General features: G+C 42.2%; 1 protein-coding gene and 1 non-coding gene across 6 annotated transcripts; both read left to right on the top strand.

The window, feature by feature from the left end:
• CAP1 (cyclase associated actin cytoskeleton regulatory protein 1) lies at window positions 1–27,811 on the top strand. 5 transcript variants are annotated; one of them, XM_055586288.1, is made up of 13 exons: window positions 1–154; window positions 14,352–14,473; window positions 15,076–15,176; window positions 16,869–16,946; window positions 18,617–18,760; window positions 18,855–18,940; window positions 22,088–22,193; window positions 23,343–23,520; window positions 24,890–25,065; window positions 25,232–25,355; window positions 25,495–25,577; window positions 25,892–26,035; window positions 26,647–27,811. In XM_055586288.1, the coding sequence occupies exons 2-13, from the start codon at window positions 14,362–14,364 to the stop codon at window positions 26,728–26,730; spliced, it is 1,416 nt and encodes a 471-aa protein (XP_055442263.1). In that variant the 5' UTR covers window positions 1–154; window positions 14,352–14,361; the 3' UTR covers window positions 26,731–27,811. The 5 variants fall into 5 exon arrangements, with proteins under 5 accessions (XP_055442263.1, XP_055442260.1, XP_055442264.1 ...); XM_055586285.1 differs by having other exon boundaries at window positions 15,073–15,176; XM_055586289.1 differs by having other exon boundaries at window positions 5–154; window positions 14,349–14,473.
• On the top strand, window positions 22,693–22,765 carry TRNAR-CCU (transfer RNA arginine (anticodon CCU)). Its single transcript has one exon. It is a non-coding gene; the product is annotated as a tRNA-Arg (tRNA).
• Window positions 27,812–27,879: the final 68 nt, after the last annotated feature.

Raw genomic sequence — 27,879 nt, 5'->3', positions numbered from 1 at the left:
CCACTGGGCCGGCGTTTTAGCCGGCCCTTCATTTCCGGTGGGGGTGCCGCGCCCAGTGAGGGCCCGGAAGTGGGTCGCGCGAAGGTTGCTGGGCGGTTCTTGCCGGAAGTGGAGAGAGGCTGATCGTAGTCCGGAGGTGAGACAGAAGTCTGAGGTGAGTGTGCGCGGTGGGGAGTGACTGGGGTCCATTCTTCGGCCCACTGGCCTTTGGCGTTATTAATGGCCTTTCTGGCCTAGGTGCGTGCGGTGAGCCCTCCTGAGGGGGCCAGCGCGGTGGGGCTCTTAACGCCGACCCCGGATCCTGGGCGCGGTCTCTTGAGGTGGGGCCGGGGTGACCAACTGAGCCGGCTCTCCTGTGGAGGCCCTCCCTCCGCTGGACCTAGCGGTTCTGGAGGTCAGTCTCAACGGAGGCCTGATTCCTAAGGAGCTCTGACTGAAAGAAACCTCCGAGACCTTAGTCTTCACTAGTCCTGGTCTCGCCCCCATTGCTTGGATGGGTAAACTGATTCCCGAAGAGACGAGGCTTGTCTTACTGCGAAACAATTGGAAACAATCTTTAACAGGTAAACAATCGGAATCTAGACCTCAGTTCCTTAGTTTACCAACCCCAGATCCCTCCCCCGTTCATTTCCCAGGAACCTTTCTGTACCTTGGGGTGGTCTTCCGGTAGGTGTCTCTCAGGCAGTTGCAGGTTTAAAGGCTACCCGCTGCGTGGAACTTTTATTTAAAAGCACAGCATGTTTGGAATGCCTGGGGAGTTTTTTTTTTTTTTCAAGAGTGGAGCAGTTCTTTGTGTTTGCAATTTGAGAGCCTCCCCTTTCTCTTAGTCTGTAGTTCTTATCTTGAAAACCCAAGTTAACTTTATTGAAGGTATCTCATACTTCTGGTCATAAAATCTGTTGGCTCAGGTTTGGTCTGGCTCCACTGCAAAGCCTCGGTAGCCATAGGTGCTTTATTTAATTTGTTTGAGTCTCATTTTATCTCATCTTTTAAGTGAAGATCTCTGCTCACCTCACAGGATTAAATTCTGTGTAACAAATTATGTTCATTCTTTGTTAGGCACTCTGCCATATCCAGGGGTTGCAGAAACAAAATAAGGTAGACCCTGCCCTTATGGATCTGACATTGGTCACAGGGAATTTAACAAATATTATAAATGTGATGCCTGTTAGGAAAGAACAGGGTACTGTGGCAGTATGTAACAAGGGGCTCAGGAAAATCGCTTCTGCAGAAGCAGGGTTTAAGTTGAGTTTAAAACAATGAAGAACTCGATGAAGACAGGATGAGAAACTTAAAGCAGAGGTTAGTATCAGAACTGTGTCAGTTGAAGCTCTTTACAGGGATCCCTGTTCAAGTGAAAAACGGGGTGGGGAGCCCAGCACATTAATCATTTGCTAGTCATTTATTGAATATGTGTGAGGCACGTATGAAATGAGGCACTTGGCCCTGGTGACCAAGAATACAGTAGTTCTCTTGGAGTGGAGGAGGAAGCAGACAAGTAAACCGAGGGTAGCTTACAGTGTTGAGGTGCGCTGTGTGAGCACAGGACTACCTGAGCCAGGTTTCCAGGCTTTGGGGAGGAAGTGGGAGAGTAAGTCTTGCAGGATTTATTTGGCCATATGGTGAATCTGAAAAAAGAATTTCCAGCCAAAGAGTCCAATGCAAGAAATGGAGACTGGATGTTGAAAGACCAAAACTGGAATTCCAGTAAAGCTCAGAGAAGTGGAGGAAGTGGGCAGTGGTGGGATCAAATATGAAGGCCCTTGTAAACCCTGCTAAGGAATTTGGAGCTTACCCTGAATGCTGTGGGGAGGCTTTGAACACTCTTAAGTAGGAAAATGATATGGTCAGATTGATGTTTTATTAATAATTTGCCTGTGGAGGGGGGAGGGGAAGGACCTTAATGGGGAAGTAGACGGGTGTTCGGAAGGTTGAACAATGGCTTGAACTAAGACAGTGAGAATGGAAAGAAGAGGAGGGATCAAATTTGAGCAATATGAAAAAGATGGAATCCGTAAATTTGGAGGTTGATTACTTATGGAAATGAAAAAATAGAGCCTAGGACAATTGTCTGATTTTCTGGTTTAGGGAAGTGGTAGTACTATTTACCAAGATAGGTACTCAATAAAGAAGGTTAACTGGAGAGGTGATACGGAAAGAAAATAAATTTTGGACATATTTAGTTTGAGGTGTTTGCAGCACATCTAGGCAAAGATGTCTAATAAGGTATCCCGGCTAGAAGAAACAGCACGAACAAAGATGTGGAGGCAGGAGAGGGTTTATATTGTTCAGTGAAGTACTGGGGTCTCGGGTTTGTAGGGGAAGATAAGACCAGAAAGAAAAGGTAGGTGCTCCCAGGTTGTCAGGGGCTTTTGATGCCTTGTTGAGTGCATTTGGATTTATTCTGTGGTTGCCATTTTGCTTATTGTTTGAGTTACTGCTGTTCAGTATAAAGAAATTAAAGTTGAATTTTCTTCCCTCTTCCCCAGAAATACTTCGTCAGATGTTTTGGAGGAGTTTAAATAAAGTGGTAGTGGTGAAGGTACTTTGTCAAGTACAACCTGTCATACAAATCAAAAGTGGTAGTATTGCTAAGCTTCAGTGTGTGTATTTTTGATTTGCAGAGGTTAGCTGTTTAGTTTGTAAAATGTTTCCAGCCTGAAGGATTGAAGCCTTTTTTCCATCCCTTTTCTTCCTTATACATACCTTTGTTTAGTTGCAGTTATTTTTCAACTAGGAACTGAGCCTTTAAAAAATGACTTCCTTTTTCAGTTTTCTGTGAGGCGTGGTGAATCAAAGATGCATTTTACTTAAGCAAATGCAGTGTCATTGGAAGTTGAACCTTCTGGTTTGAAATTTAATCCTGAGATTTGAAATCTGAGAATCATCAAGCCATATCTTAGGCAGTCCAACTGATTATTTCTTTGCCTTACCCTCATCAGTTTATTTTCTATTAAGCTGGCTTTCATATCGATACTTAAGCTTTTCAACCAAACCAGACTGCTTTTTTGAAAAGAACCATTTTCATCTTGTTACCCCTTCACTGGCTTCATTTTCCCAGAAAATCAAGTCTAAACTCTTTTGTCCAATTTACAGAGTTCTCCAGAGTCAGACCCTTAATTTAGTTTTCATTGGGTGGTACAGATTGACATTCTGATTTAGAGAGTTCCAAACTATTAGCATTTTATTTGTACCTTTTGCACTTACCTTTTGCTCATGATTACATTAGAACAGAGTTTCTCAGCCTCAGCATAATTCACCCTTTGGGCCAAATAATTCTTCATTTTGCAGGGTTGTGCTATGCTTTGTAGGATTTCAGCAGTATCCCTGGCCTCTACCTATAAGATGCTAGGGGCAGTCCTTCATCTGTGATAACCAAAAATGTCTTCAGATATTGCCAGATGTCTCCCGGATGGAGAATAGTGCATGAGAAAATATCTTAGCTCTGATTGTGTGGTGTCTTATCTTCAATTCAGTTCTCTGAGAGCAGGCTCCATTGCCGTGATTAACACAGTGTATGGCACATGATAAGCGCAGTGTACTTTGCAAGAAATGGATCATGGGTTTCATTGAAGCGTCAAGAATTGTTTATTCAAGGAATTTCTGGGTGGGCTTTGAAGGACTGGCTGTTTTATGGTTTTTTCCCCCTCAGAGAATGTGATCTTAATGAAGAAAGCCATTGTTAAGGCACTCACTAGAAATGAGATTTGTATTAGTTGACAGCACAAGTCAGCCGATTTATAGTTCTCCTATATTGGAGGTATATAAATTCCTCTCTTCTTTGCCTGCACTTAGGCAGCTTTCTTTAGCAAACAGGGATTCTCATTTTATTTATTTTTGGTTGTGGTGGATCTTCGTTGCTGCGCACAGGCTTTCTCTAGTTGTGGCGACTGGGGGTTACTCTTGGTTGCAGTGCACGGGCTTCTCGTTGAAGTGGCTTCTCTTGTTGCAGAGCATGGGCTCTAGGTGCATGGGCTTCAGCAGTTGCAATACTCAGACTCAGTAGTTGTGGGCTCTAGAGCTCAGACTCAATAGTTGTGTTGAATGGGCTTAGTTGCTCTGAGGCATGTGGAATCTTCCTGGACCAAGGATGGAGCCAGTGTCCCCTGTATTGGCAGGTGGATTCTTAGCCTCTGTATTCTTATCCACCAGGAAGGTCCCTATCATTTAGTTTAAATTGCATGCAGTTTATGGTGTTGTTACTCAACATTTATTTTGACTGATAAAATTGTTATATAGTTGACCCTCGTACAACATGGATTTTCAAGGGTTCAGTTACACCGATGGATATGGAGGGCTGGCTGTAAAGTTATTTGTGGAGTTCCTGCTGCACTGAGGGCCTGTGCTCATACCTCCAAGTAGTTCAAGGGTCGACTGTAGTTTCATGACCATAAAGTTAATGCAGCTCTAGCATTCACCATGAAACTATTTGTTCTTGATATACCATCACGTAAACATAATAAAAACTATCAAAGCTCTAAAAATACTCCTCAGCTACAATGCAGCTTTGTTTGCCTTATATTACCAGACCTGTTGTGTCACATTTTTCCATTCCACTGCAAAACATAGTTGAAGTGTTTCGTGGAAAGAGTGAGCTTTGTTGTTGTTGTCTTTTCCCCTCCAGGGGTCAGTAAAATTCCTGTACTTAAGTTAATTATAGAGGTACAGTCACAGGTCTTTTCATATCTGTAGCTGTAGCTGAATCATGGCTAGGGACAAATGACATCCTTGAATCTATCTCTATGCATGAGAATGGGAAATGCTGTTCTGTTTAAAGCAACTACCAATTGAAATCAACCAATGTGGTTTTTCCTTATATAATGTAAAAGATGCCTACTGAGTGCTTTTATGCTGTTAGTCTTCATAATACGAATGAATGTTCATTGAATATAAGAGAGAAGGTAACCCATGACCACACAAAGTTATCTCTTTGCCCCAAAGCATTGAAACAGCTAGTTCTTAAATCTGACTTCAGCTTGTACAATTACTAACTTTACTCACTCTTGGAGCTTTAGATAGAGGACATGTTTATTGAGGGAACAGGAGACAAGTGCTGATATTAGGCAGAATTCTTTCCCTCCCTAGAAGACAGACCTTTCTTGCTGGGGTGGCAGTGACTTGGGCACTAAATGTCATTGGTTTCATCAGAGAAACCAAATGCTTGGGGAAGAACATTGGCTCCTGATTTGGGTTAGATTTAGATAGCATCTTTACTGGGGCGAAGTGCTGTCTGTTCTTTGGTTTCTGGGTTACAAGCCAACTTGTAAGTATCCTGTTAGCATGTGTAGGTTTTGCTCTGTAACATGTTAGAGCCTAGTGATGAGAATTTCTATATTGTTAGGAGTAGAACTAAACTAATGCCTTATGGTTTAGCAGTAGCTTAGAAGAGCTATCCAAGTGGAACTGTTTTGTTGTCTTTTGTTTAAAAGAAATTATATAACTTTTTTTTTTTTTTTTAAGTTTGGAAAACGGAAGGGGAAATTGTGCAAAAATCCATCACTTTAACTTGGCAAATATTGTAAATCTTGTGTTCTTTTCAAGTCTTTTTCCACAGTAGCTATTTCCATGTAGCTATTTCCCTGTAATTAGAAGTCTAAACTAACACTGCAGTGAACATCTTCATGCCTATCACTTTTCCCACATTGGTATTACTTCCTTAGGATAACATCCTGGGAACAGAATTCCAAAGTAAAGGCCAGCAGAAGCATTTTGAAGCAGATCGGGTGGGCTACAATAATATACAGGGTGACTTGTATAGTTGCTTTATTTTCAATTCTACTTAAGGGTATGACCTACAAGAACAACTACCAGACAAAGCAGAAAACATTTTGATCATAGCAGCTTTTTGTAAGTAGAAATTCATTCCACTGCCTTAATTGCCTAGTGAAAAGAGGCAAGAACTGCAGGAGTAACCTGGTTCCATTTACTTCTGAATGACAGGTAGAAGGAATTGGGTTGTTTGAATTGTTAGAATGAGGAGAATATGGAGCAGCTTTGGCAGGAGTCACTGACCATTTCTGATTTCACTTAGTTTCAAACCACAAAAGAAGTTGCTGGAGAATCAAGCTCCTCGTTTCTTTTTGTTCTGCATAATATCCCTCCAAAAGCCTATGCATTCTCATTACTTAATGATATTTCCTTGCTGATGACTTGTAAACTTTGATCTCCAGCCTTGATCCTTCCCCAAGCTTATTTCTAACTATTTATTGGATATTCCTACTTGGAAGCTTCATCTTCTGTTCAAACTGTGTATCCAAGATTGACCTTATGTTCTTGCCTTAGCTAGAACATGCCAAAAACGTGTTTTTGCCTATAGCATCATCATTCTCTTACTCCCCTGAATTTGCCACTCTGGAGTCATCTTTGACTTCCTTCTCTGAATGCTACTATACAGACAGTTAATACTTGTTCTGTGTTTAATGCTCACTTGTTTTGTGTGACCTCAGGGGGCAGAACCAAGATCAGTGGGTGGAAGTTGCAGAGAGACTGGTTTTGCCTCCATATAAGGAAGAACTTTTAAATACTTTGAGCTGTGCGAATGGAATAGACTGCCTCCAGAAGTCTTGAGTTCTCCACACTGAGGGTGTTTGAACAGAGACTACCTGACTAATTGCTGAGGATGTTGAAAGATTTGTTCTTGCATCTGATTATGCTTTCTAGACTCCTTCCTGATCCTGAGAGCCAGTGATTCGGTGAAAGATAGCTTTGTCAGTCCTGCTAGACTCCCTCAGAGCAGAAAAACTATTTTACTGTTAATTCAGGTGCTGGTCACTTAGTGACCTAAAAGTGATTTTTTTTTTTTCTTTGCAATATGAAAAATGTTTTTTGCAGTAGCTCTTTGATTTTGCAGCTAGTTGAACAGCTTTCAACCTAAGCTAAATCCTAACATCGTCCTTCTTTCCCCCCAAAACCGAGTCTTTCAGTACTTGTAAAAATTTTGCTTTCATCGTATTACTCCTTCCTTCAACATCCTTGAAAGGCTTCACATTTATCACAGCACGAAATTCAAATGCTGCCTGGCCCTCAGTGCCCTCCATAACTAGCCCACCTTGCTTATCCCCATAATACTCTGTAGACTGTCCGCTCACACTCTGTACTGAGCCTCCTTGGTCTTTATTTGCTTTTCATTGCTCTAGAATGTCTTCTCTTTTTTCTTTTAGTTTTTCTGCCCCACTTCTCTCCTGAAACCCCTGAGAGTAACTCTAGTCCTCATTGATTTCTTCTGAACTCCAAGCATATAGTCATTTATAGTCTTAATAGTAATAATCCTAAATAGTAATTTAGGATCATACAACATCTTACAAAGAAAAAGCTCCAGTGTATTGGTTGATACTTTAACTTTTCCCAATCCAAATGAAATTAATCTCTTAACAGAACTTTAAAACACATAGTCTTCAGGATTTATTCCATTGGCATTTGTGTTGTCTTTCTCAACAAGAATGAAAGCTTCTAGATGGCAGAGACCGTGGGTCTGCCATTTCTTCAGTAGCTGTGACAGTCTGAGCACTTTCATGTTATGAGCATCTTCTATGTGCCAGATTTTCTAGATGCTGGAAATTTGGTGGGGGGGCAGTTAGGGGAGCAGAGGCAGGGAGAATGAAGAAGTTTCCCATGCTTCTGGAGCCTATATTCTAGTACATGGTAGGCAGTGATAACATTTTACCTTTGAACTGCATTTTAAGGCTCCCAAAGAGACTGTGCTTAGTCGCTCAGTTGTGTCTGACTCTTTGTGACTGTAACCCGCCTGGCTCCTCTGTCCATGGGGATTCTCCAGGCAAGAATACTGGAGTGGGTTGCCATGCCCTCCTCCCCGGGGGTCTTCCTAACTCAGGGATCAAACCCAGATCTCCTGCATTGCAGGTGGATTCTTTACAGTTTGAGCCACCAGGGAATCCCATGAATACTGAAGTGGGTAGCCTATCCCTTTTCCAGGGGATCTTCCCCACCTAGGAATCGAACTGGGGTCTCCTGCATTGCAGGCGGATTCTTCACTACCAGCTGAGCTACTTATCTATAAAACCAACTCGTTGGATCCTTACATCTCCGTGTGCTAGGTGCATGCATGCTAAGTCACTTCAGTCGCGTCCGACTGACCATTTGGACTGAAGCCTGCCAGGTTCCTCTGTCCATGGGATTCTCCAGGCAAGGATACTGGAGTGGGTTGCCATTTCCTTCAACCCAGGGGCTGAATCCGTATCTCTTAGGTCTCCTGCATAGGCAGGCTTGTTCTTCACCACTGGCGCCACCTGGGAATGCCCAGGTGTGCGAGGTGATGATCCATTAAATGACTGTCCTGAAGTTACACAGCTGATACATGACAGAGTGGGGACTCAAACCTTGGTCTCCTGAATCGTAGTTTTATTAAGACTTGAGTAATTAAGACTGCCTCGCCTTCCGAGGGTTTTATGATGAACACATAAATAGTTGGGAATCTGTATATTCATTTATGGACACTTACATACAGTTGTTGGCTATTGGCAACCAAAAATGACAGGGAACAAGATTAGATTCTGTATTGGGAAAAATCTTATTGTAAATATTTACCTTCCATATATGTGTCATCTCTGCTGAAGGTGAAAAAAAATATTGGCCTCCATGGAGGAAATTGAAAGCAGAGAAATTGAAGGCTGCTAATAATGTGACTCAGGATACCATAAAGAGACCTTGAAGCCACAGTGCTGTGCTCAGCAAACAGCTGGGCCTGGATGCTGTGATGAACTCTACAGTCCCTTAAGCGCTTGAAAGCCATGTAGAGTGGTGGGAAGAGCCTGAGAATTTGTGTTCTCCCCACTTTAACTTCTGTCAGTTTCTTTCCTCTAAAGATGGGGATCAGTATCTTTGTAACATACATCATAGAATTACTAGACAAAGAAGCAGCAGTTTGATGATGTAAAGCACAACTATAAGGGACTTTTGTTTTTTGTTTTTTTCTTTATACATTTTTTGTTTGTTTTGTTGGCTGCACCTTGGGGCGTGCAGGATCTTAGTTCCCCGACCGAGGATTGAACCTGTGCTCCTTGCATTGGGATTGTGGAGTCCTAACCACTGGACTGTCAGGGAAGTCGGGGAATTTTGTTTTTAATTGATATTATATCATTTAATAAAGTTATCTTCCTTAAGGTATTTGGTTTGACAATCTCCATATCAGTGTAATTTGTGCCCAAGAAGGCCGTGTTTATTTGAAAGACAATGTTTGTTAGATCCTACAATTGGGGGGGGGAATTTTTTTTAAGAAAGGGGGAAAAACACCCCACACTTCTCCTTAGACTTGACACAGAGAGGAGACAGCCAGACTTGTGTTGAGGGGAGAGAGGGTAAAGGCCCTTACTATTATCATTTTTTTTCAAGGACCTATATTAACCTATTGTGTTTATAGTGCCTACCACATTTGTAATACTGGAATTACAAAGGCAAGACATGGTCTCTTCTGTAGGGTGACTAATTGCCTAATGACTATTAAATGATTTTAAAGCTGTGTGTGAAATGTATGGTAGAAATAAGTACACAATGAAATATTGTGGGAGACATACTGGAAATGCTTCTTGGTGAGATGATACCTTGCCTGAGATTTAATGGATGGTAGGAATTCTAGGGGCAGATTGAGAAGGGAAAGTGTACCAAACCGGAAAAAACTTCCTAGAGGAGGTGAAAGCGTAGCTGAATCTGAAAAAGGTAGTAGAAGTTATGAGATAAGGAACAGGTTGGGAGGGAAAGCAACCAAGCAGAGTGGATAGCATTGAAAAGTCTTAAAAGTGAGAGAAAGCGTTAACTCTTTCTGGAAATTGCCAGTAGTTTGGGTTGCTGTGGAATGTTGAGGAAAGGTGTGGCAGGAGATAAAACTGGTGGAGAGGTGGGAAATTTAAAACAGGGCCAGATTGTAGAAACCCTTGTTTGGACTTGACTCTGAATCACTGTGGTAATAAGGAGAATGGATAAGAGGGTGTGTTACTGAAATTAGAGGACTGGTGAACAGGTTATTGCAGTAATTTAGGCAACGTCATGATGGCTGAATTTTTATAAATCGGGATGAAGACAAGGGGCATTTATTTATGATACACAAAATAGAGCCTATGGATTTTGATGACTGATGAGATTAGTAAGAAGAGAGTTTAGTTAATGTTGATGGAATCCTAGCCATGTTTCAGGACTGAGCCAGTCAAGCAATTCCACATGTATTTCCTCACGTATTCTTTCTACAGCCCTTTGGATTTTATGCTGTTGTTCCTGTTTTACAAATAAGGAAGCTGAGGTTCAAAAAGTTTGGTAACACTCAGACACAGAGACTCCCAATCTATCTGACTTCTCTAAAGAATAATGCTCTTAACCACTATACTGTACTGCTTAAAAGTTTCCAGGTTACTGTCTTTTTTTTTTTTTAAATTGGAGTATGGCTACTTTACAATGTTGTATTAGTTTCTGCTCTACAGCAGAGTGAATCAGTTATATGTATACATATATCCACTCTTTTTAGATTTCCTTCCCATTTAGGTCACCACAGAGCATTGAGTAGAGTTCCCTGTGCTATACAGTAGGTTCTCATTAGTTATCTATTTTATACATCAGTTTATACATCAGCTCAGTTGTGTCCGACTCTGCGACCCTGGGGACTGCAGTACACAGGGCTTCCCTGTCCATCACCAACTCCCGGAGCTTGCTTAAACTCATGTCCATTGAGTCAGTGATGCCATCCAACCATCTCATCCTCTGTCGTCCCCTTCTCCTCCTGCCTTCAATCATTCCCAGCATCAGGGTCTTTCAAATGAGTCAGTTCTTCGAATCAGGTGGCCCAAGTATTGGAGTTTCAGCTTCAGTGTCAGTCCTTCCAATGAATATTTAGGACTGATTTGCTTTAGGATGGACTGGTTGGAGCTCCTTGCAGTCCAAGGGACTCTCAAGAGTCTCCTCCAACACTACAGTTCAAAAGCATCAATTCTTCAGTGCTCAGTTTGCTTTATAGTCCAATTCTCATATCCATACATGATTACTGGAAAAGCCAAAGCTTTGGCTAGACGGACCTTTGTTGGCCAAGTAATGTCTCTGCTTTTTAATATGCTGTCTAGGTTGGTCGTAAATTTTCTTCCAAGGAGCAAGCATCTTTTAATTTCACAGCTGCAGTCATTGTCTGCGGTGATTTTGGAGCCCCCCAAAATAAAGTCTGTCACTGTTTCCATTGTTTCCCCATCTATTTGCCATGAAGTGATGGGACCAGATTCCATGATATTGGCTTTCTGAATGTTGTGTTTCAAGCCAGCTTTTTCACTCTCCTCTTTCACTTTCATCAAGAGGCTCTTTAGTTCTTCTTCACTTTCTGCCATAAGTGTGGTGCCATCTGCATATCTGAGGTTATTGATATTTCTTCCGGCAATCTTGATTCCAACTTGTGCTTCATCCAGTCCAGCATTTCTCATGATGTACTTTGCATATAAGTTAAAGAAGCAGGTTAACAATATATAGCCAATGTATTTTATATATAGTAGTGTATGTATGTGAATCCCAATCTCCAGATTCATCCCATCCCCCTTCCTCCCCATCCCTGATATCCATAAGTTTATTCTCTACATCTGTATTTCTATTTTCTGCTTTGCACATAAGTTCTTCTGTATGACTTTTCTAGATTCCACATATAAATGATACTATATGATGCTTGTTTTTCTGACTTCACTCTGTATTACAGTCTCTAGGTCTGCCCGTGCCTCGTCATATGGCACTATTTTGTTCCTTTTTATGGCTGAGTAATATTTTATCATGTGTATGTTATATTTTCTTTATCCATTCCTCTATTGATGGACATATAGGTTGCATCCATGTCCTGGCTGTTGTAAATAGTGCTGCAATGAGTTTTGGGGTGCAGGTTACTATCTTGATTACCTCAAGTGATTGGTGGCAGCGCTGTAAATGCTGTATTACTGAAACAGGGTGGGGTCTGGAGGAGCAGTGTTAGGGAAAATGATGAGTTCTGTTTTGGACATTTCCTTTGGGACATCTAGTTGATGTCTAGGTGGGAGCTTGATCTAAAATTCTGAATTCCAGAAGGATGGCCTGAGCTGGATACACTGTTCTGGGAATTGTTAGTCTGTAGGTGCTTGTGGTGGTATCACTTGGCGAGTGGACTGAATAGTAACATGATAGTACTGGTTGACAGCTTTGGAGTGGACATGAGCACCTAAAGATTGGTATATATACATCATAGAGCATAAGACAAGGTATGTCTTTTGGTCCCTTTCTTTCAGAATGTCTAGAATACATACATCTCAAATTTCAGTCCACCCCTACCAAAAACAAAAAACTAGGTACTATTTTCCTATATTTGATTAGTGGTGGAATGAGATAGCTTTAATGATAGCCGTTTTGTCCTTTCTCATTCTGCTTAAGTTAAACAGCAGAACGATAGCTTGTTTAGAATTAAAAACTTGTAAGTACAAATGAAAAATGGAAAAGAAGAAACCAAAATCCCATGAAGCTGTATTATTAAGCTATTAAGACTGGTAAGTGTTCAGCAACCCTGGCAGCCTGTAGAGACACTTGTCCTGTGTAACCATGTTAACAGTGGCCTCAACCTGTAGCATCCATTATGTATGAAGGAACATGTTTTATAACAGAGTGAGTGGTATCTATTAATGGAAGGTAACTTGGGAGTTTATTGCATTCACTGCCTTTCCCCATGGTGTTTACATAGTGTGATGGATTATATATATATATCAGTCTGTCCCTGGATAGTACCCAGAACAAACAGGGCAGCAATTGGGATACTCAGTGATCATGCTGTAACGTAAGGGAGAGTTATGGATGCTTCTAGTCTGCTCCATAGTCTGTTCATTTTCAGTAAGAATTTGGAGGCTTCTGCTGCCTCTCTAGGCCAGGGAATGGAAAGGTTTATTTGGTTCGCATTCTCATCTTTCTTTTTGATTAGCTTTTAAACAACACACTTTGGCAAATCACTAGCCTCTGAGAGATCAGAGCCTGTACACAGAAAAGAGTGGGCAGGGATGATCTTAGTTTATCTGGTGAGTTGCTTCTCTCTTCCACAGGGAAGACAATGTGTTAAATCGAGGTATTCGGTCATGTCGTCATCTTTGAGGAAATTGTGATTCTATCGTCATTTTAGGTGGCTTCAAGGGAGTTGAGTCTTCAGTTACCTGACCAGATTAATGCTTTGAAATGAAATCTTTTCAAGTCTTCGGCTCAAATTTCACTTGACTGATTTTTACAAGATCACTTACAGTCTCAGCCACTTCATATTGATGTATATTGATAACGTTAACACTTACATATATGGGTTTGTGGGCAACTTTCAGAACCCTTGTCCCTTTGGAGTTCTGAGATTCTATACTTCAGGTTCATTGACTTCATAAATATTTATGGAACACTTTCTACCTGCCAGGTAGTGGTCTAGATGGTAGAGGATAAACTTGTTTAGGAAACAAACCAGAAAAAGTCCCTTCTCTTTTGAGAAGAAAGGAACTTCCTTTCTTTAGGATATCAGACATTGAATGAGGCTAGTTCAGTAAGTTGGTATTTGTGAAAAGATCTATAACAAGCCCTTCTGGATATGTCTTGTTTTCCTTCTCTACTGCATATCTAGATCCTGCCCATCCTCCTTGGAAGCCTGGCTCAATTGGCAGCTTCTCCCTGATAGCCTTATCTGACCCTTCCAGCTGATATAGCCTTCTCTTCTCTGAAATCCTATGTTATTTTGCCTGCAACTTACGTCACCTTAAATTTTTTTCTGTTTGTTTTTAATAGTTTTAGTGCACAGTGTACAGTTCTCTTTTAGACTCTAAGTTATTGTGGGTAGGATAAATATCCTGTTCATCTTGGCCTTGGGCATTCCACATGCAGGCAGCAAGATGTTGTAGGAAAAAACACTGAACTTAGAGCCAGAAGACTTGAGTACAGGCTTCCCAACTAACTAACTTTGTGACTATAGGCAAGTCATTTAACTTCATTGAAATTGTTTCCTATATCTTTAAGAATTTAGTAATTATCTTTCCATTCATAAGTAGTTGTTGAGAGGCTTATTAAACTGAGAGAACATATGTGACTGTTCCTTGTAAGTTCTAAATTCTTACACAAATACTTAGTTGATGATATCATAGTAAATATTCAGTAAGTATTTGGATGAGTAAGTATTTGCTTTCAGTTAACACTGTTTCCTGGGTAGTTCTTTTGCTTAATGAGGTCTCTAGGCTTCTGCAAATATGCTAAACTATCTTCCGTCTTATTTTACTGTAAAATGATTCTGTTCCTCAGAGTTGGCATCTTCTTCATCTCCAGGGCATTCTTTTTTATTTCTCCCCCCTAGGTTCTGTGTCATATTAAAGCAACAAATAACATTTGGTCTGTTTCAGCAGGTGGTACATTATGGCTGACATGCGAAATCTGGTAGAAAGATTGGAGAGAGTGGTGGGCCGCCTGGAGGCAGTCTCCCATGCCTCTGACACACACTGTGGGTATGGAGACAGTGCTGCAAAAGGTAAGCAGTATACATGCCAGTAGAATGCTTTGAGTGAAACTTGGTGTCCTGGCCTGAAATTTTTCTATCTTGGTATGATCTCTTCTTTGGAGCTAACTTGCTGAAACATTTAATTTAGAAAGTTCATCGCCTGTAAGATAAGGGAGGAAGTGATTTCTATGCAGGGAGGCCTGTGGTTAAGTTATTTTAACACGAGAACTTCCTGCTTGTATGCTATTTCCTGTTCTTTCTTTAGCAAAATGACTCTAGTATAAGTCAAATGACAAGTGATATTAAAATTTCCTCTCTCCAAATTATTGGCAGATTGACCACATGTACCAGTTGAATTATAGAATGTTAGGCTAAAAGGAGCTTTGGTGGGGGGTAATTTTGTTTATTTTTGTTCTGTTGATTAAAAAAATCAAGCTCAGTTAGGAATGGGGACTTAGCTAGGATCACATAAGAAGTTAATGGTGATTCTGGAGCTAGAATGCAAATTGCTGACTTACACTCCAGCCTTCTGTTTACTGTGTTACCTTGCCTCTCTGCTTTCATATGGAGGTGCCTTTAACAAACTCTTTCTCATGTGTGACCATTCTTGGTGGTGTGTCTGTCTTCAGCAGGAACAACTCCATATGTGCAAGCATTTGACTCACTGCTGGCCGGTCCTGTGGCAGAGTACCTCAAGATCAGTAAAGAGATTGGGGGAGATGTGCAGAAACATGTAAGGAGGTTTGGCCCTTTTTACCATCTTTTAAGGACTGGTGGCTTTCTTCAAATCCTAGTCATCCTTGGTTTAAGAGCCCCTTGAGAGGCTCCTGGCTTCTTCTACCTGCATTGAGGAACTCAGTCTATGCACTGAAACAGTTTTTCACATTTTTTCCCAGGCCCTCTGCTTTTATCGCATGCTCTGATGGGCTTCTTTTATATAGATAGCTTGCTCTGCTCATCTTGGTAGTGAGAATATGCTACCCCACCATGTTATATAACCAAGCTTGGGGTGGCTTATTCAGAGGACTCATCATCATGACTTAGCATTTATGAAACTGTGCTTGGTAGTTATGCTAAAACTATGCTAATGTGAGTTATTTTCACACTTAGCCCACAGTAAGAATACGAAGTAGGCACTGACAGGTGCTCTCCACCCACCTCCCTTCATGTGCTGCTACCCACGCTGTCACCACCGCCCCCCCCACTCTGTCTTTCTCTGCAGGACCCAGAACCTTCCTGCTAGTCTTTGAGTGATCCTTTGTAAGCAGTAACCATGTTTAGGATCAGCCTGACCCTTCAGTAAAACTGTTTGCCTAATCTTTGGAAGATCTATTTGAAGCCTCTTAGATACCATCTGTTGGCAGTGGTGTTAACTCTAGAGAGTGGGACTGGGGCTTAGGAGTATGGGGCTTGCATTTTTACTTTATACAGTAGATAACATTTGAAAAAGTTTAAAACGTATCATTTCTACATTTAAAAAATACAAACCCAGAAAAAATGACTTGACTTTGAATTTTTATATGTGGTAGTGCTTATAGCTTCATGCTTCTTAAAATTCATTTGTCCATGGCCCTCAGTAAGAAATACATATTTGTAACCAAGATATGCATGTGTGCTAAGTCTCTTTAGTCGTGTCTGACTCTTTGCGACCCTATGGACTGTAGCCTGCCAGGCTTCTCTGTCCATGGAATTCTCCAGGCAAGGATACTGCAGTGGGTTGCCCCCTCATCCAGGGATCTTTCCGACTCAGGGATCGAAACCGTGTCTCTTACATCTCCTTCGTTGGCAGGCAGGTTCTTTACCACTAGCACCACCTGGGAAGACCAGTTAAGATAGATGTTTCACAAAATAGTGTTTATGCTACTTGTATTGCACCTTAAAAAAAAAATTTTCTAATTGATATATTGCACTCATTGTTCTACTGTACTTCACTTAATAAAGTGCTCATTATGTGTCACAAAGTTGATTTAATTGTCTGTAATAGGTCATGGTCCAACACTTGAAAACAGCTTTAACCTTATGGAGTAAATACCTTAAGAATTTGAGGCATAAGCTTAGGCTTTTGCTTTTAATCCTACCTCTGGTTTTTGAAAACAATTTTTTTTTGGTGATGAGAGGTAGGAGAGATTTTTCAGTGCACTTCATACCACACATGTGCAATTGCAAACTTGACTTTTTTGGAAGCCCTAAGTATCTTCATTTCCAACTCTGGATATACAACCCTGATTAGTTCCAACAGGAGCAATGGTATATGTAATTCTGCTATCAGTCCCTGAAATCTGGATTACCTAAAGAAATCAACATGAAGTGCCTGGGTTGCTGTCAGAATACATGAACGTGGAGGTTTCAGGTTATTCTTATCAGGACCTGTCCAGTTGTGAAGTGTCGCTGATAGCTGGTTCTTTTCCTGTCCTCTTGTTTCCAGGCGGAGATGGTCCACACAGGTCTGAAGTTAGAGCGAGCTCTCTTGGTTACAGCCTCTCAGTGCCAGCAGCCAGCAGGCGTAAGTTCACTGCTAGTTGGTTTTGTTATGGTTTGACGTGCAGGACAGGTTGAGGGCTTTCTGCTGAGCTATTACAACATGTTAAGATAGACCTACCAGGCACCAAGTCCCAGGAGAGTCTGATTTTAAGCCCCACTATGGGAATGTGCCATTTGACAGTCTTTTCTGGCCTCTTGGCTGAGCCCAAATTCATCATATTGTCTCCTAAGTTCATTAGGCCCTAGAAAGTGATTCTCTTGCGCCACTGTGGATGTGCTTTTATTAGTAAGGCTGCTGGGGAGATCGTAAAAGTATTGCTTCTCCCCTCACCCTAAGTGGTTGGACATCTCTCTTAAACTTTATTCCTACCTCAAAATTTTATGCTGCCAAAGTATGAAAATAAATTTGAGAAAATTTAGATTTTTCTCAGAGCCACACATTTTAGTTTTGTTTTGTTTCTTCTTTTTTGCATTTGGCTCTCCTAGGTAGAGGGGTAATAAAATAAGTTTTCGTGCTAATGCTGTATTAAAACCTGTGAACCCTCAACATGCCTAAACAATATAAAAGTAGCAGAAGTAATGTTAAATATGTTAGACTCTAGTTTTTAATCTTAAAAGACAAAAGGTTAAAGCATTTTGTCTAAACCTTTTTTCCCAACCCCACACTTTTCACAACAATTCAGGCTGCGGAGACATTATTATATTTCTCTTACTTTAGATCAAGGATTGGCAGACTGTAGTCTGCAGGCCAAATCTGGCCCACCACCTATTTTAAGTCAAGTTTTTTTGAAACACAGCCATGTCCATTCTTTTAAGTATTGTCTGTTGTTGCTCTATGCACTACAACAGCAGAGTTAAGAAATAGCAACAGAGCCCGTATGGCCTGCAAAGACTGAAATATTTACGGTCTGGCTCTTTACAGAAAGTTTACCAACTCCTGCTTTAGACTGTTCTCATACTGAGATCTGAGAATCGAGATGTTCAGGAAACCAAGCTTTGTGGGAAGGATGAAAACACAGAAACACAAGATTCGTCCATTATGCTAAGCTTCCTGCTCAAATGCCAAGTCCTCTAATTGCATTTGATTCAGCAGATCTCTTCTCAGCAGCTGCTGTATGGCTAGCACTGTGTTGAGGGCTGTGGAGATTATAAAATAGGGCTAAAACAAAGCCCTTGTGTTTGAAGAATTAATGAGGAAGAAAAACATGTTCACATGGGTTCATTAATAAATGGTTGCGTGGTAAGGTGCCAGAATTGGCTCTGCTGACGAGAGATGCTGGAGGAGGCCAGTGTGGCTGGGGTTGGAGGGCTGTTCCTCATGAAGCAGAGGATCACGTGGATAGATGGAAAGACAAGAGCCCATCGTGAGTCAGGGCCCAGAAATGAGCTGGTAGCTCCTGTTAGTGGGACAGAAAAGAGACAAATGACAGAAATGGTAGAATTTTGTGGTACAGCTGGGGTATGGGTCCTGATCATGAAGAACCACAAAATCCTGCCTGAGAAGCTGGAACTCTGAGGAGAGTGAGGTGTTGAGTAGTAGTGTAGCCATATGAATCTTTGGAGATAAATACAGAGTTTATGTGTATGCTTGTTGTAGTTCATGAAGAATTCTTGCCTTACAAGATCAGAGTTGAGCAACATAAAACATAAAAGGACACTAACCTCTGTCTTTTCCTGCCTCTTTTTTTCTAGAACAAGCTTTCTGACTTGTTGGCACCCATCTCCGAGCAGATCCAAGAAGTGGTGACCTTCCGGGAGAAGAACCGAGGCAGCAAGTTGTTCAATCACCTGTCAGCTGTCAGCGAAAGTATCCAGGCCCTGGGTTGGGTGGCTATGGTGAGCTGTGCAGCTTCTATGGGAGGGAAGGGACAGAGATCAGGAGATGTGGCTGGAAAGGCCCTGAGTCACTGACAGCTTGTTCTTTTTCTAGGCTCCCAAGCCTGGTCCCTATGTGAAGGAAATGAATGATGCTGCCATGTTTTATACAAATCGAGTCCTCAAGGAGTACAAAGATGTGTAAGTCCAGCTTGTCCTCAAGGGGTCAAGAACAAACCCAGCTGGTTACTTGACTTGCTAGAGTAGGGCTTTGGGTTAAGTTAAGGCTGGCCATGGCTGCTGTGTTTATTCTCTTATCTCAGGGCTGCTTTTTGGAAAGTGTGATAGATGTTGACTCATAGAAGCTGCATTTGCAAGCAGGAAGTGTTTCTTCTTCCTCTTCTGCTTTTTCTCTGGGGTTTGTAGAGGGCTTTTGAGTTTTCTCATCCTTGCCTTTATGGTTTAGGAGCTTTTGCTGGATATGAAAATGAACTAATGCCCTTTTTTTTTGGCCTGTGTGGATAAGATTTTGTTCCTTTTTGAAAACTTCTAACTGGCTCAATGGCAAAAGTTACAAGATTTACTATAAAGTGACCCTGACTATTCTTATAGTCAGGTAAAGTGAGAGGAAGGCTGCCTGACCAGTGCAGGTATTGCGTAAGGGGAGTTATTGTATGTCCAACCACATGTGTCCACCAGTGTGAACTTCTCCATCACTGGTTTTGAGCTGGAGTGACTACAGGCACCTGTTACTTGGCTACGTAACTCTCCAAACCCTTCTTTTCTTCCCTCCATTTGTCCTCAGTAATCAGCATATGTTGAGTGACTACTCGGAAGGAATGAGCCTTCATGTGGGTCTGAAATATCTCCCAGAACACCAGGCAGTTCCTTGATCCTTCCAGTAATCTGGAATTAAGCATCACAACATTTTGATTATATCCCACTATTATACTCTACAATTTACAGTTGAGGAAATTGGGTTTTATGCTCAGTTCAGTTTAGTCGCTCAGTTATGTCTGACTCTTTGTGACCCCATGGTCTGTAGCATGCCAGGCTTCCCTGTCCATCACCAACTCCCGGAGCTTACTCAAACTCATCTCCATTGGGTCGGTGATGCCATCCAACCATCTCATCTTCTGTCGTCCTCTTCTCCTCCTGCCTTCGATCTTTCCCAGTGAGGTCTTTTCCAGTGAGTCAGTTCTTTGCATCAGGTGGACAGAGTATTGGAGCTTCAACATCAGACCTTCCATTGAATACTCAGCACTGATTTCCTTTAGGATGGACTGGGTTGATCTCCTTGCAGTCCAAGGGACTCTCAAGAGTCTTCTCCAACACCACGGTTCAAAGCATCAATTCTTTGGCGCTCAATAATCATAAAGTCTTCCAGCTAATAATATGTAAGAGAGGAGACTTGAACTACAGTGCAGTGCTACTTCTGTAATTTAATACTGATTCAGTTCAAACGCTCAGTTGTGTCCGACTCTGCGACCCCATGAATTGCAGCACGCCAGGCCTCCCTGTCCATCACCAACTCCCGGGGTTCATTCAAATTCACGTCCATCGAGTCGGTGATGCCATCCAGCCATCTCATCCTCTGCCGTCCCCTTCTCCTCCTGCCCCCAATCCCTCCCAGCATCAGAGTCTTTTCCAATGAGTCAACTCTTCACATGAGGTGGCCAAAGTACTGGAGTTTCAGCTTCAGCATCATTTCTTCCAAGGAACACCCAGGACTGATCTCCTTTAGAATGGACTGGTTGGATCTCCTTGCAGTCCAAGGGACTCTCAAGAGTCTCCTCCAGCACCACAGTTCAAAAGCATCAATTCTTCAGCACTCAGCTTTTCTTCACAGTCCAACTCTCACATCCATACATGACTACTGGAAAAACCATAGCCTTGACTAGACGGACCTTTGTTGGCAAAGTAATGTCTCTGCTTTTGAATATGCTATCTAGGTTGGTCATAACTTTCCTTCCAAGGAATAAGCGTCTTTCAATTTCATGGCTGCAATCACCATCTGCAGTGATTTTGGAGCCCCAGAAAATAAAGTCTGACACTGCCCTGTTTCCCCATCTATTTGCCATGAAGTGATGGGACCAGATGCCATGATCTTCATTTTCTGAATGTTGAGCCTTAAGCCAACTTTTTCACTCTCCTCTTTCACTTCCATCAAGAGGCTTTTTAGTTCCTCTTCACTTTCTGCCATAAGGGTGGTGTCATCTGCATATCTGAGGTTATTGATATTTGTCCCGGCAATCTTGATTCCAGCTTGTGCTTCTTCCAGCCCAGCATTTCTCATGATGTACTCTGCATAGAAGTTAAATGAGCAGGGTGACAATATACAGCCTTGACATACTCCTTTTCCTATTTGGAACCAGTCTGTTGTTCCATGTCCAGTTCTAACTATTGCTTCCTGACCTGCATATAGGTTTCTCAAGAGGCAGGTCAGGTGGTCTGCTATTCCCATCTCTTTCAGAATTTTCCACAGTTTATTGTGATCCACACAGTCAAAGGCTTTGGCATAGTCAATAAAGCAGAAATAGATGTTTTTCTGGAACTCTCTTGCTTTTTCTCTGATCCAGCAGATGTTGGCAATTTGATCTCTGGTTCCTCTGCCTTTTCTAAAACCAGCTTGAACATCTGGAAGTTCACTATTCACATGTTGCTGAAGCCTGGCTTGGAGAATTTTGAGCATTACTTTACTAGTGTGTGAGATGAGTGTAATTGTGCGGTAGTTGGAGCATTCTTTGGCGTTGCCTTTCTTTGGGATTGGAATGAAAACTGACCTTTTCCAGTCCTGTGGCCACTGCTGAGTTTTCCAAATTTGCTGGCATATTGAGTGCAGCACTTTCACAGCATCATCTTTCCTCCTAAAGGGAAGTGTTTTATTTTTAATTTTTTGGAGGAAGGCATATTTTTGACCTAAGGCATTGTGTTACAAGGCAGTTGAGTTTCTTGGAGTCCTAAAGATCCATAGTGATGCTTGAGAGCCCTCTTGACCATGGCTTCAGGCACAGAATATTTGCTCTTTTCAGTTTTTTATATAAGATTATGCCTAAGGTCTTATTATGCTTTGAAAAAACAGCTTGTTACTTTAAAAAGTTTAAGGCATATTGCTATAAGAGGTAGAGATATAGAGTCCCTATCAGTATGGACTTTGGTCTAATTAGGGTAAGAAAATAGGTTTAAAAAAGAAAGGAGAAGCTCAGTTATGATAGAAAAGCTGCCATTGAGCAGAGCCTAAGGAGCATCACAGGCAGGAAAATGTGCGCTCATAGAGAGGAAGGGTCTGGAATCATTGTTGTAATGTACCCTGATTGCCTGCAGTGAGTTGTTCTTTAATTCTCCCAGGGATAAAAAGCACGTGGACTGGGTCAAAGCTTACTTGAGTATATGGACAGAGCTGCAGGCTTACATTAAGGAGTTCCATACCACCGGACTGGCCTGGAGCAGAACGGTGAGTTCTCGTCCCCTCCTGTCATTCCTCCAGGAAATAGGAGAGGAGGAAAAGGGGTAAAAGAGTAAAGAAAGCGAGGGTAAGGGAAAGAATACTCAGTTCTGTTCCGTGTTGGTAAACATGGGTCAGGGACGTGCTCGGGCTGGAGGGGAGACAGACGAATAAATAACATCATCCCAACCCCCAGGAAGCTTAAAGCAGAAACGAAACCCCAGTACCAATCACCAGGCCAAGTGGTATTATAAAGGTACACACTACAGAGTATGAGAAAGCGTGATTCTCACCTGGGAGAGACTGTACTTTAAGGAGTCATATTCTCATCTGAGACTTTTCAGGTATAGGATGGAAGTGGGCGAGATGGGTAACAGCAAAGCTTAAAGTAAATGCAGAATAAATGTCATCTGCCTTCAGTAAGAAGAGAGGGTCAAATTTTTAGGAGGAAAGGATGAAAAGGAAGTAGTTGAGACATTTAGACTTTGTAACAAGTGATAAGGGGACTTCCTTGGTGGTCCAATGGCTAAGACTCTGCACTCCTAATGCAGGGGACCTGGGTTCAATCCCTGGTCAGGGAACTAGATCCCAACGTGCCACAAGGACCTGGCACAGCCAAATAAATACTTTTTTTTTTTAATTGATGATAAGAAGCTATTATAGGTGTTTGGGCAAAATAGTGGTAATGATCAGATTTGTCTTTAAAAGAGTCTTAGTATATAGATTAGGGGCAAGGACTAGTGTAAGTACTATTTGAGTACTCATGGTGCAAGAGGCTGATACAAACAAACTTAGGGAAATACAACCAAGATAATAGAATGAGTTAATGAGAAGATGATTGAACAGTCAAGCTTGGATGGTAATACCTTTCGCTAGAATAGAAATGGGGTGATTGTACAGGAAGGGGAGCAGGCAGGAGATGGTGAAATCAAACTTGGATTTTGTAAGTCTGAGGTATTGCTGATACACTAAGATTTTTAGAACTCTAGGTTTAGAGCTGGAAAAATGGAGCTGAGTTGGGTGTGGGTCGGGAGCATTAATCATTGCATCAAGGACTACAGTGAAAATCCCATGTATCTTGGACACATGTAAGGCTCTGTTGGGGCTGGTACCGAGGGGAAGAAAAGTTGACTGTGTTCCCTGCCCTTACTGTTCCAGGGGCCTGTGGCAAAAGAACTGAGTGGCTTGCCATCTGGACCCTCTGCTGGATCTGGTCCTCCTCCTCCCCCCCCAGGCCCACCTCCCCCCCCAGTCCCCACCAGTTCAGGCTCAGATGACTCTGCTTCACGCTCAGCACTGTTTGCGCAGATTAATCAGGGGGAGAGCATCACACATGGTAAGTGAACGCTTTGGCAAGAGTAGTCAGTAAACAACTTGTTTTGGCAAGAACTTACCGGCTAGCAACCTGGCAGTCTGTAAACCAGAATCATGGTTTGTTTATGGGAGGTTCATTTGGGGTGTTACATTCTTTCAGGTTGCCTAAAGGGACAGCAGAGCTGGCTTAAATGGAAATGAAAATGGGTCATTATAGTTGTGGGGATCTCTCTTCCCATTGGAAAGTGATTTAAGGGGCACATGCAGAGTACCTGCTATATTGTGCCAAGGCATGGTGCCAGTGGTTCTCCCTAGAGCTTTTTCCATGTTACCACATGGTCTCTTTGGGAAGTCATTGTGGAAGGGGGTGGTTAACTTCTTCCGAGGATGTATATTAGTCATAACAGAAAACTTGCATAAGAATGACCTAATGTTGGCATAGAAAAGGCTCATATACAGTAGGTTGAAGTCTAAATTATACAACACTCTCCTAGGAATCTACCTATAAAAATAATCAAAGGACAAGTTTTAGACATTATTATTTATAGTAGCTAAGAATGGTATAACAATCTATATATCCAACTTTAAGAGAAATGGTTAACTGTGATATGTTCCTCTTGATGGAATATTATGCAACCGTTAAGTCTTTTTTCTGCCATGAACCATGCCGTGTTTAAAGAAAAAAACTAACCACACGGAGTGGTGATACTAAAAAGCTAGTGTTGCTTATGTAGATTGGGCTCTGTTCATAAGCAAGGCATGTGTCAGCCTATTGAGGGCGATTATGGAATTTTTTTTTCCCTTAAAAAAATATATTTTTAGAAACTATAGGCTAACTTGAGAAAAATTTTACTGTGTTACTTGGTTGAACCAAATTTTTTTGGTCTAAATGTGTATGCTTACATCTAAATAAAAAACAACTATGAATAGAAAAATTATTGGAAGGGAAGTTTCAAGTGCCAGCACTGATTGGGGGTGGGTGGTAAGTTAGCTGTGAATGAGGTTATTTTTCCTTTTACCAAATTTTCTTTATTATCACATAGTACTTTTTCTTCTTCTGTTGCTTTAAAAACTATGTACGTATTTTGTGAGTATATACTTAGTGTCTTTCTAGATCTTTTTCTTGTGTTTTTATCCCCATGCCCCCCATATATACACATTCTGCGTTTTATTTATTTTTTAGTGGAATTTTATAATTTAACCTTGAGGTAGAAGAGAATTATACAAGTGCTTCTCCAGCGGTGTGAGAGCGAACATCTCAGAGGCTCTGGGTTTTTGCTTTGAATTTTTGGTTAAGGATCAGTGTAACTTCTGATAGCAGAAGTTGGTTATTGCCTCAGCTCAAAGCCCTGGTATGAAGGACAGGAACAAAGCAGCTGTCGTTCTTACAGCCCTGAAACACGTATCCGATGACATGAAGACTCACAAGAACCCTGCCTTGAAGGCTCAGAGTGGTCTGATACGAAGTGGCCCCAAACCCTTCTCTGCATCTAAACCAGATCCCCCCAAACCAGTCACAAAGAAGGAGCCAGCCCTACTTGAACTGGAGGGCAAGAAGTGGAGAGTGGTGAGTTAAAAATGCCCAGAGTGGGGGAACAAGTGGGGGCAAAGAGACTAAACGGGGCGCAGCCAAACGAGTGCAGGCTTTTGATTACAAGAAAGAAAGTTTGGCATAGTCTGGTTTTGGGGGTGTGCTTAGTGATGAGGTTCCTAAAAAGGGATCTCTTTAACAGGAAAATCAGGAGAATGTTTCCAACCTGGTGATAGAGGATACAGAGCTGAAACAGGTGGCTTACATATTCAAGTGTGTGAACTCGACATTGCAGATCAAGGGCAAAATTAACTCCATTACTGTAGGTGAGTTCTTCTTGGCCCAGGCAGGCTCTGTCCTAGAGCTTAAGAGGGCTGGCACCCTACCTCTCCTATTTCTAGAGATTCTTAATAGAGTGTTTTCCTTTAAAGTTATACTGTTAACCTGCTCCCTTTCTTCTCCTAGATAACTGTAAGAAACTTGGTCTGGTGTTTGATGACGTGGTGGGCATTGTGGAGATAATCAATAGTAAGGATGTCAAAGTTCAGGTAACTCGATACCTTGGCTCCTTCCTTTGGTTTCGGGGATTAATTGAAAGAGACACAGCCGACCCGCAGATGTTGCCGTGGTAGAAATCTGACTCTGTGGGGTCTGTAAGCTGAGCTGCTCCGTATGTGGCAGGAAAAGAGTTGGCCCTTAGCGTGAGCTGTTTCCAGCACCATCCCCACCCACCCCTAGTATCCAGTATCTGTTGTACACCTGTGAGTTGTTCATGTGCTCCTGTGAAACAGGGAAAGCTTTTCCCACAGTTAACTGTTGTTCTTCCAGAGGCCAGAACTCAGTGCTCTTGTTTGCTCTGCAGGTAATGGGTAAAGTGCCAACCATTTCCATCAACAAAACAGATGGCTGCCACGTTTACCTGAGCAAGAACTCCCTGGATTGTGAGATAGTCAGTGCCAAATCTTCTGAGATGAATGTCCTCATTCCTACAGAAGGCGGTGACTTCGTAAGTTTCTTGATCCCTTTAGTAGTATGATGTGAAAACAGAAGGGCCTGAAGGTTAGTGTTGGAGAAAGCTAGTTGATGGACATTCTGCACCAAGTGAGGTCCAACCCAGCTGTGCATACCTCAAGCACATGGAAGCCTGAGGTGGTCCCACAGAATAGACCCCCTAAGGAGAGTGGTTTCTGGCTTAGGCTGAGCAGATGCTCAGGGTAGCAGAAAGGACTGGGGTTGAGTCACAGCACCCTGCTGAGCCATTCACATTCCCATCTGTACCTCACATGCTTAACAGCTGCTTAATAGCTGTCCAGGGTCACTGGTCAGTAGGAAATAGACTGACACCTCCACCTGGCTAGCTTTGGAGGCTCTGTCCTCATTCCTGCACTGCACTGCTTCGTCACTGTGTCAGTGGCGGGGGAGATGGTCTCTAAGATGTGGTGCTGCCAGTTCCATAGCCCCCATAGCCAGGCTTTCACAAGAGGATTCCATTTCTCTCATTACATCTTACTTGCTCTCACAGTTTAGTGCAAACAGGCATTGGGAGAAAAGTGTTAAGATTTAATTAGCCCCATGTCGCCTAGCTCAGGTTTAAACTTGTTGTTTCTCTGTTTGCAGAATGAGTTCCCAGTCCCTGAGCAGTTTAAGACCCTATGGAATGGGCAGAAGTTGGTCACCACAGTGACAGAAATTGCTGGATAAGCGAAGTGCCACTGGGTTCCTTGTCCTCTCCCTCACACCATGGGATAAATCTGTATCAAGACGGTTCTTTTTTAGATTTCCTCTACCTTTCTGCTCTTAAACTGCTTCTCTGCTTTGAGAAGCACAGCTACCTGCCTTCACTGAAATATACCTCAGGCTGAGATTTGGGGTGGGATAGCAGGTCAGTTGATCTTCCGCAGGAAGGTGCAGCTCTTTCATATCAGCTCAACCACACCGCCAGTCCATTCTTAAGCAACTGCAGACCAGGACAGGTGTGTTTTAGCTTTCAGCCTTTGGGGTTATTTGACCAACAAATAGTCTTTTGGGAAGACTATAGCAGTCCCAGGAATTAACAGGTCAGAAAGTTCACACAAGTTAACCTTTTTCTAACAACGAGTGTGAAGGTAACAGAAGCTGATCCTAGTTAGTTCTTCTAACTTAAACTAATTATCACTATTGACAAGTGTGGCAAGGGTTGCACGGGACCAAAGGCTGAAGCTTGGCCATCTAGCATTCCTAGCAAAATGATTTCCTACAAGCATTCCTTTTCTTCTGCATTCCATCCCGCACCTGGCCAAACCTGACCGTAGGTCGTCCTGCGTAGGCTGCTGCGGCGGCGCCCTGCACCCAGGCCGGCTAAAGGAGTCGCGGACCCTTTCTCTCTTGGGCCCCTGCCCAGCACCTTCCTACAGAGATGACTTAAAAGAGTGAAAAAAAGGAAAACTGCACCATTCCCAGAAATCGGGCTCCCTTTCTCCTTCCATTCTAGGTGCCCGTCGTCCATCTTCACTGCTTCCATGGCCCTGTCATACTCACAACTTTTGGCTTTTGTCTGGGCACCTGAACAAAGGACTAAAATCTCCACTGCAGGCTGTTTTTAGGTCTTGTGTAAAAATCTTGCACAGCCTTGCTAATGCAACTTTCAGTTTTCCTCTAGGACAGACACTTTACCAAAATATGCAACTTTTTTTTGGTGGGAAGAGAGATTGTCCTGTGATTTCTACCCATTTCCTGAGGCCTGTGGAAATAAACCTTTATGTACTTAAAGTTATACAGAAAATAGAATAAAATTAATACCAAACTCGTTTAGTATTTATGTATGATATTTGCTGAACAGAGATGTAAGAACTTTGAAAAGAAAAATGACAC

The sequence above is a fragment of the Bubalus kerabau genome, chromosome 6, assembly GCF_029407905.1.
Source record: "Bubalus kerabau isolate K-KA32 ecotype Philippines breed swamp buffalo chromosome 6, PCC_UOA_SB_1v2, whole genome shotgun sequence".
NCBI classification, from domain to species: Eukaryota; Metazoa; Chordata; class Mammalia; order Artiodactyla; family Bovidae; genus Bubalus; species Bubalus kerabau.
The sequence above is the reverse complement of the archived record's forward strand: the minus strand, read 5'-3'. Positions and strand labels throughout refer to the sequence as shown.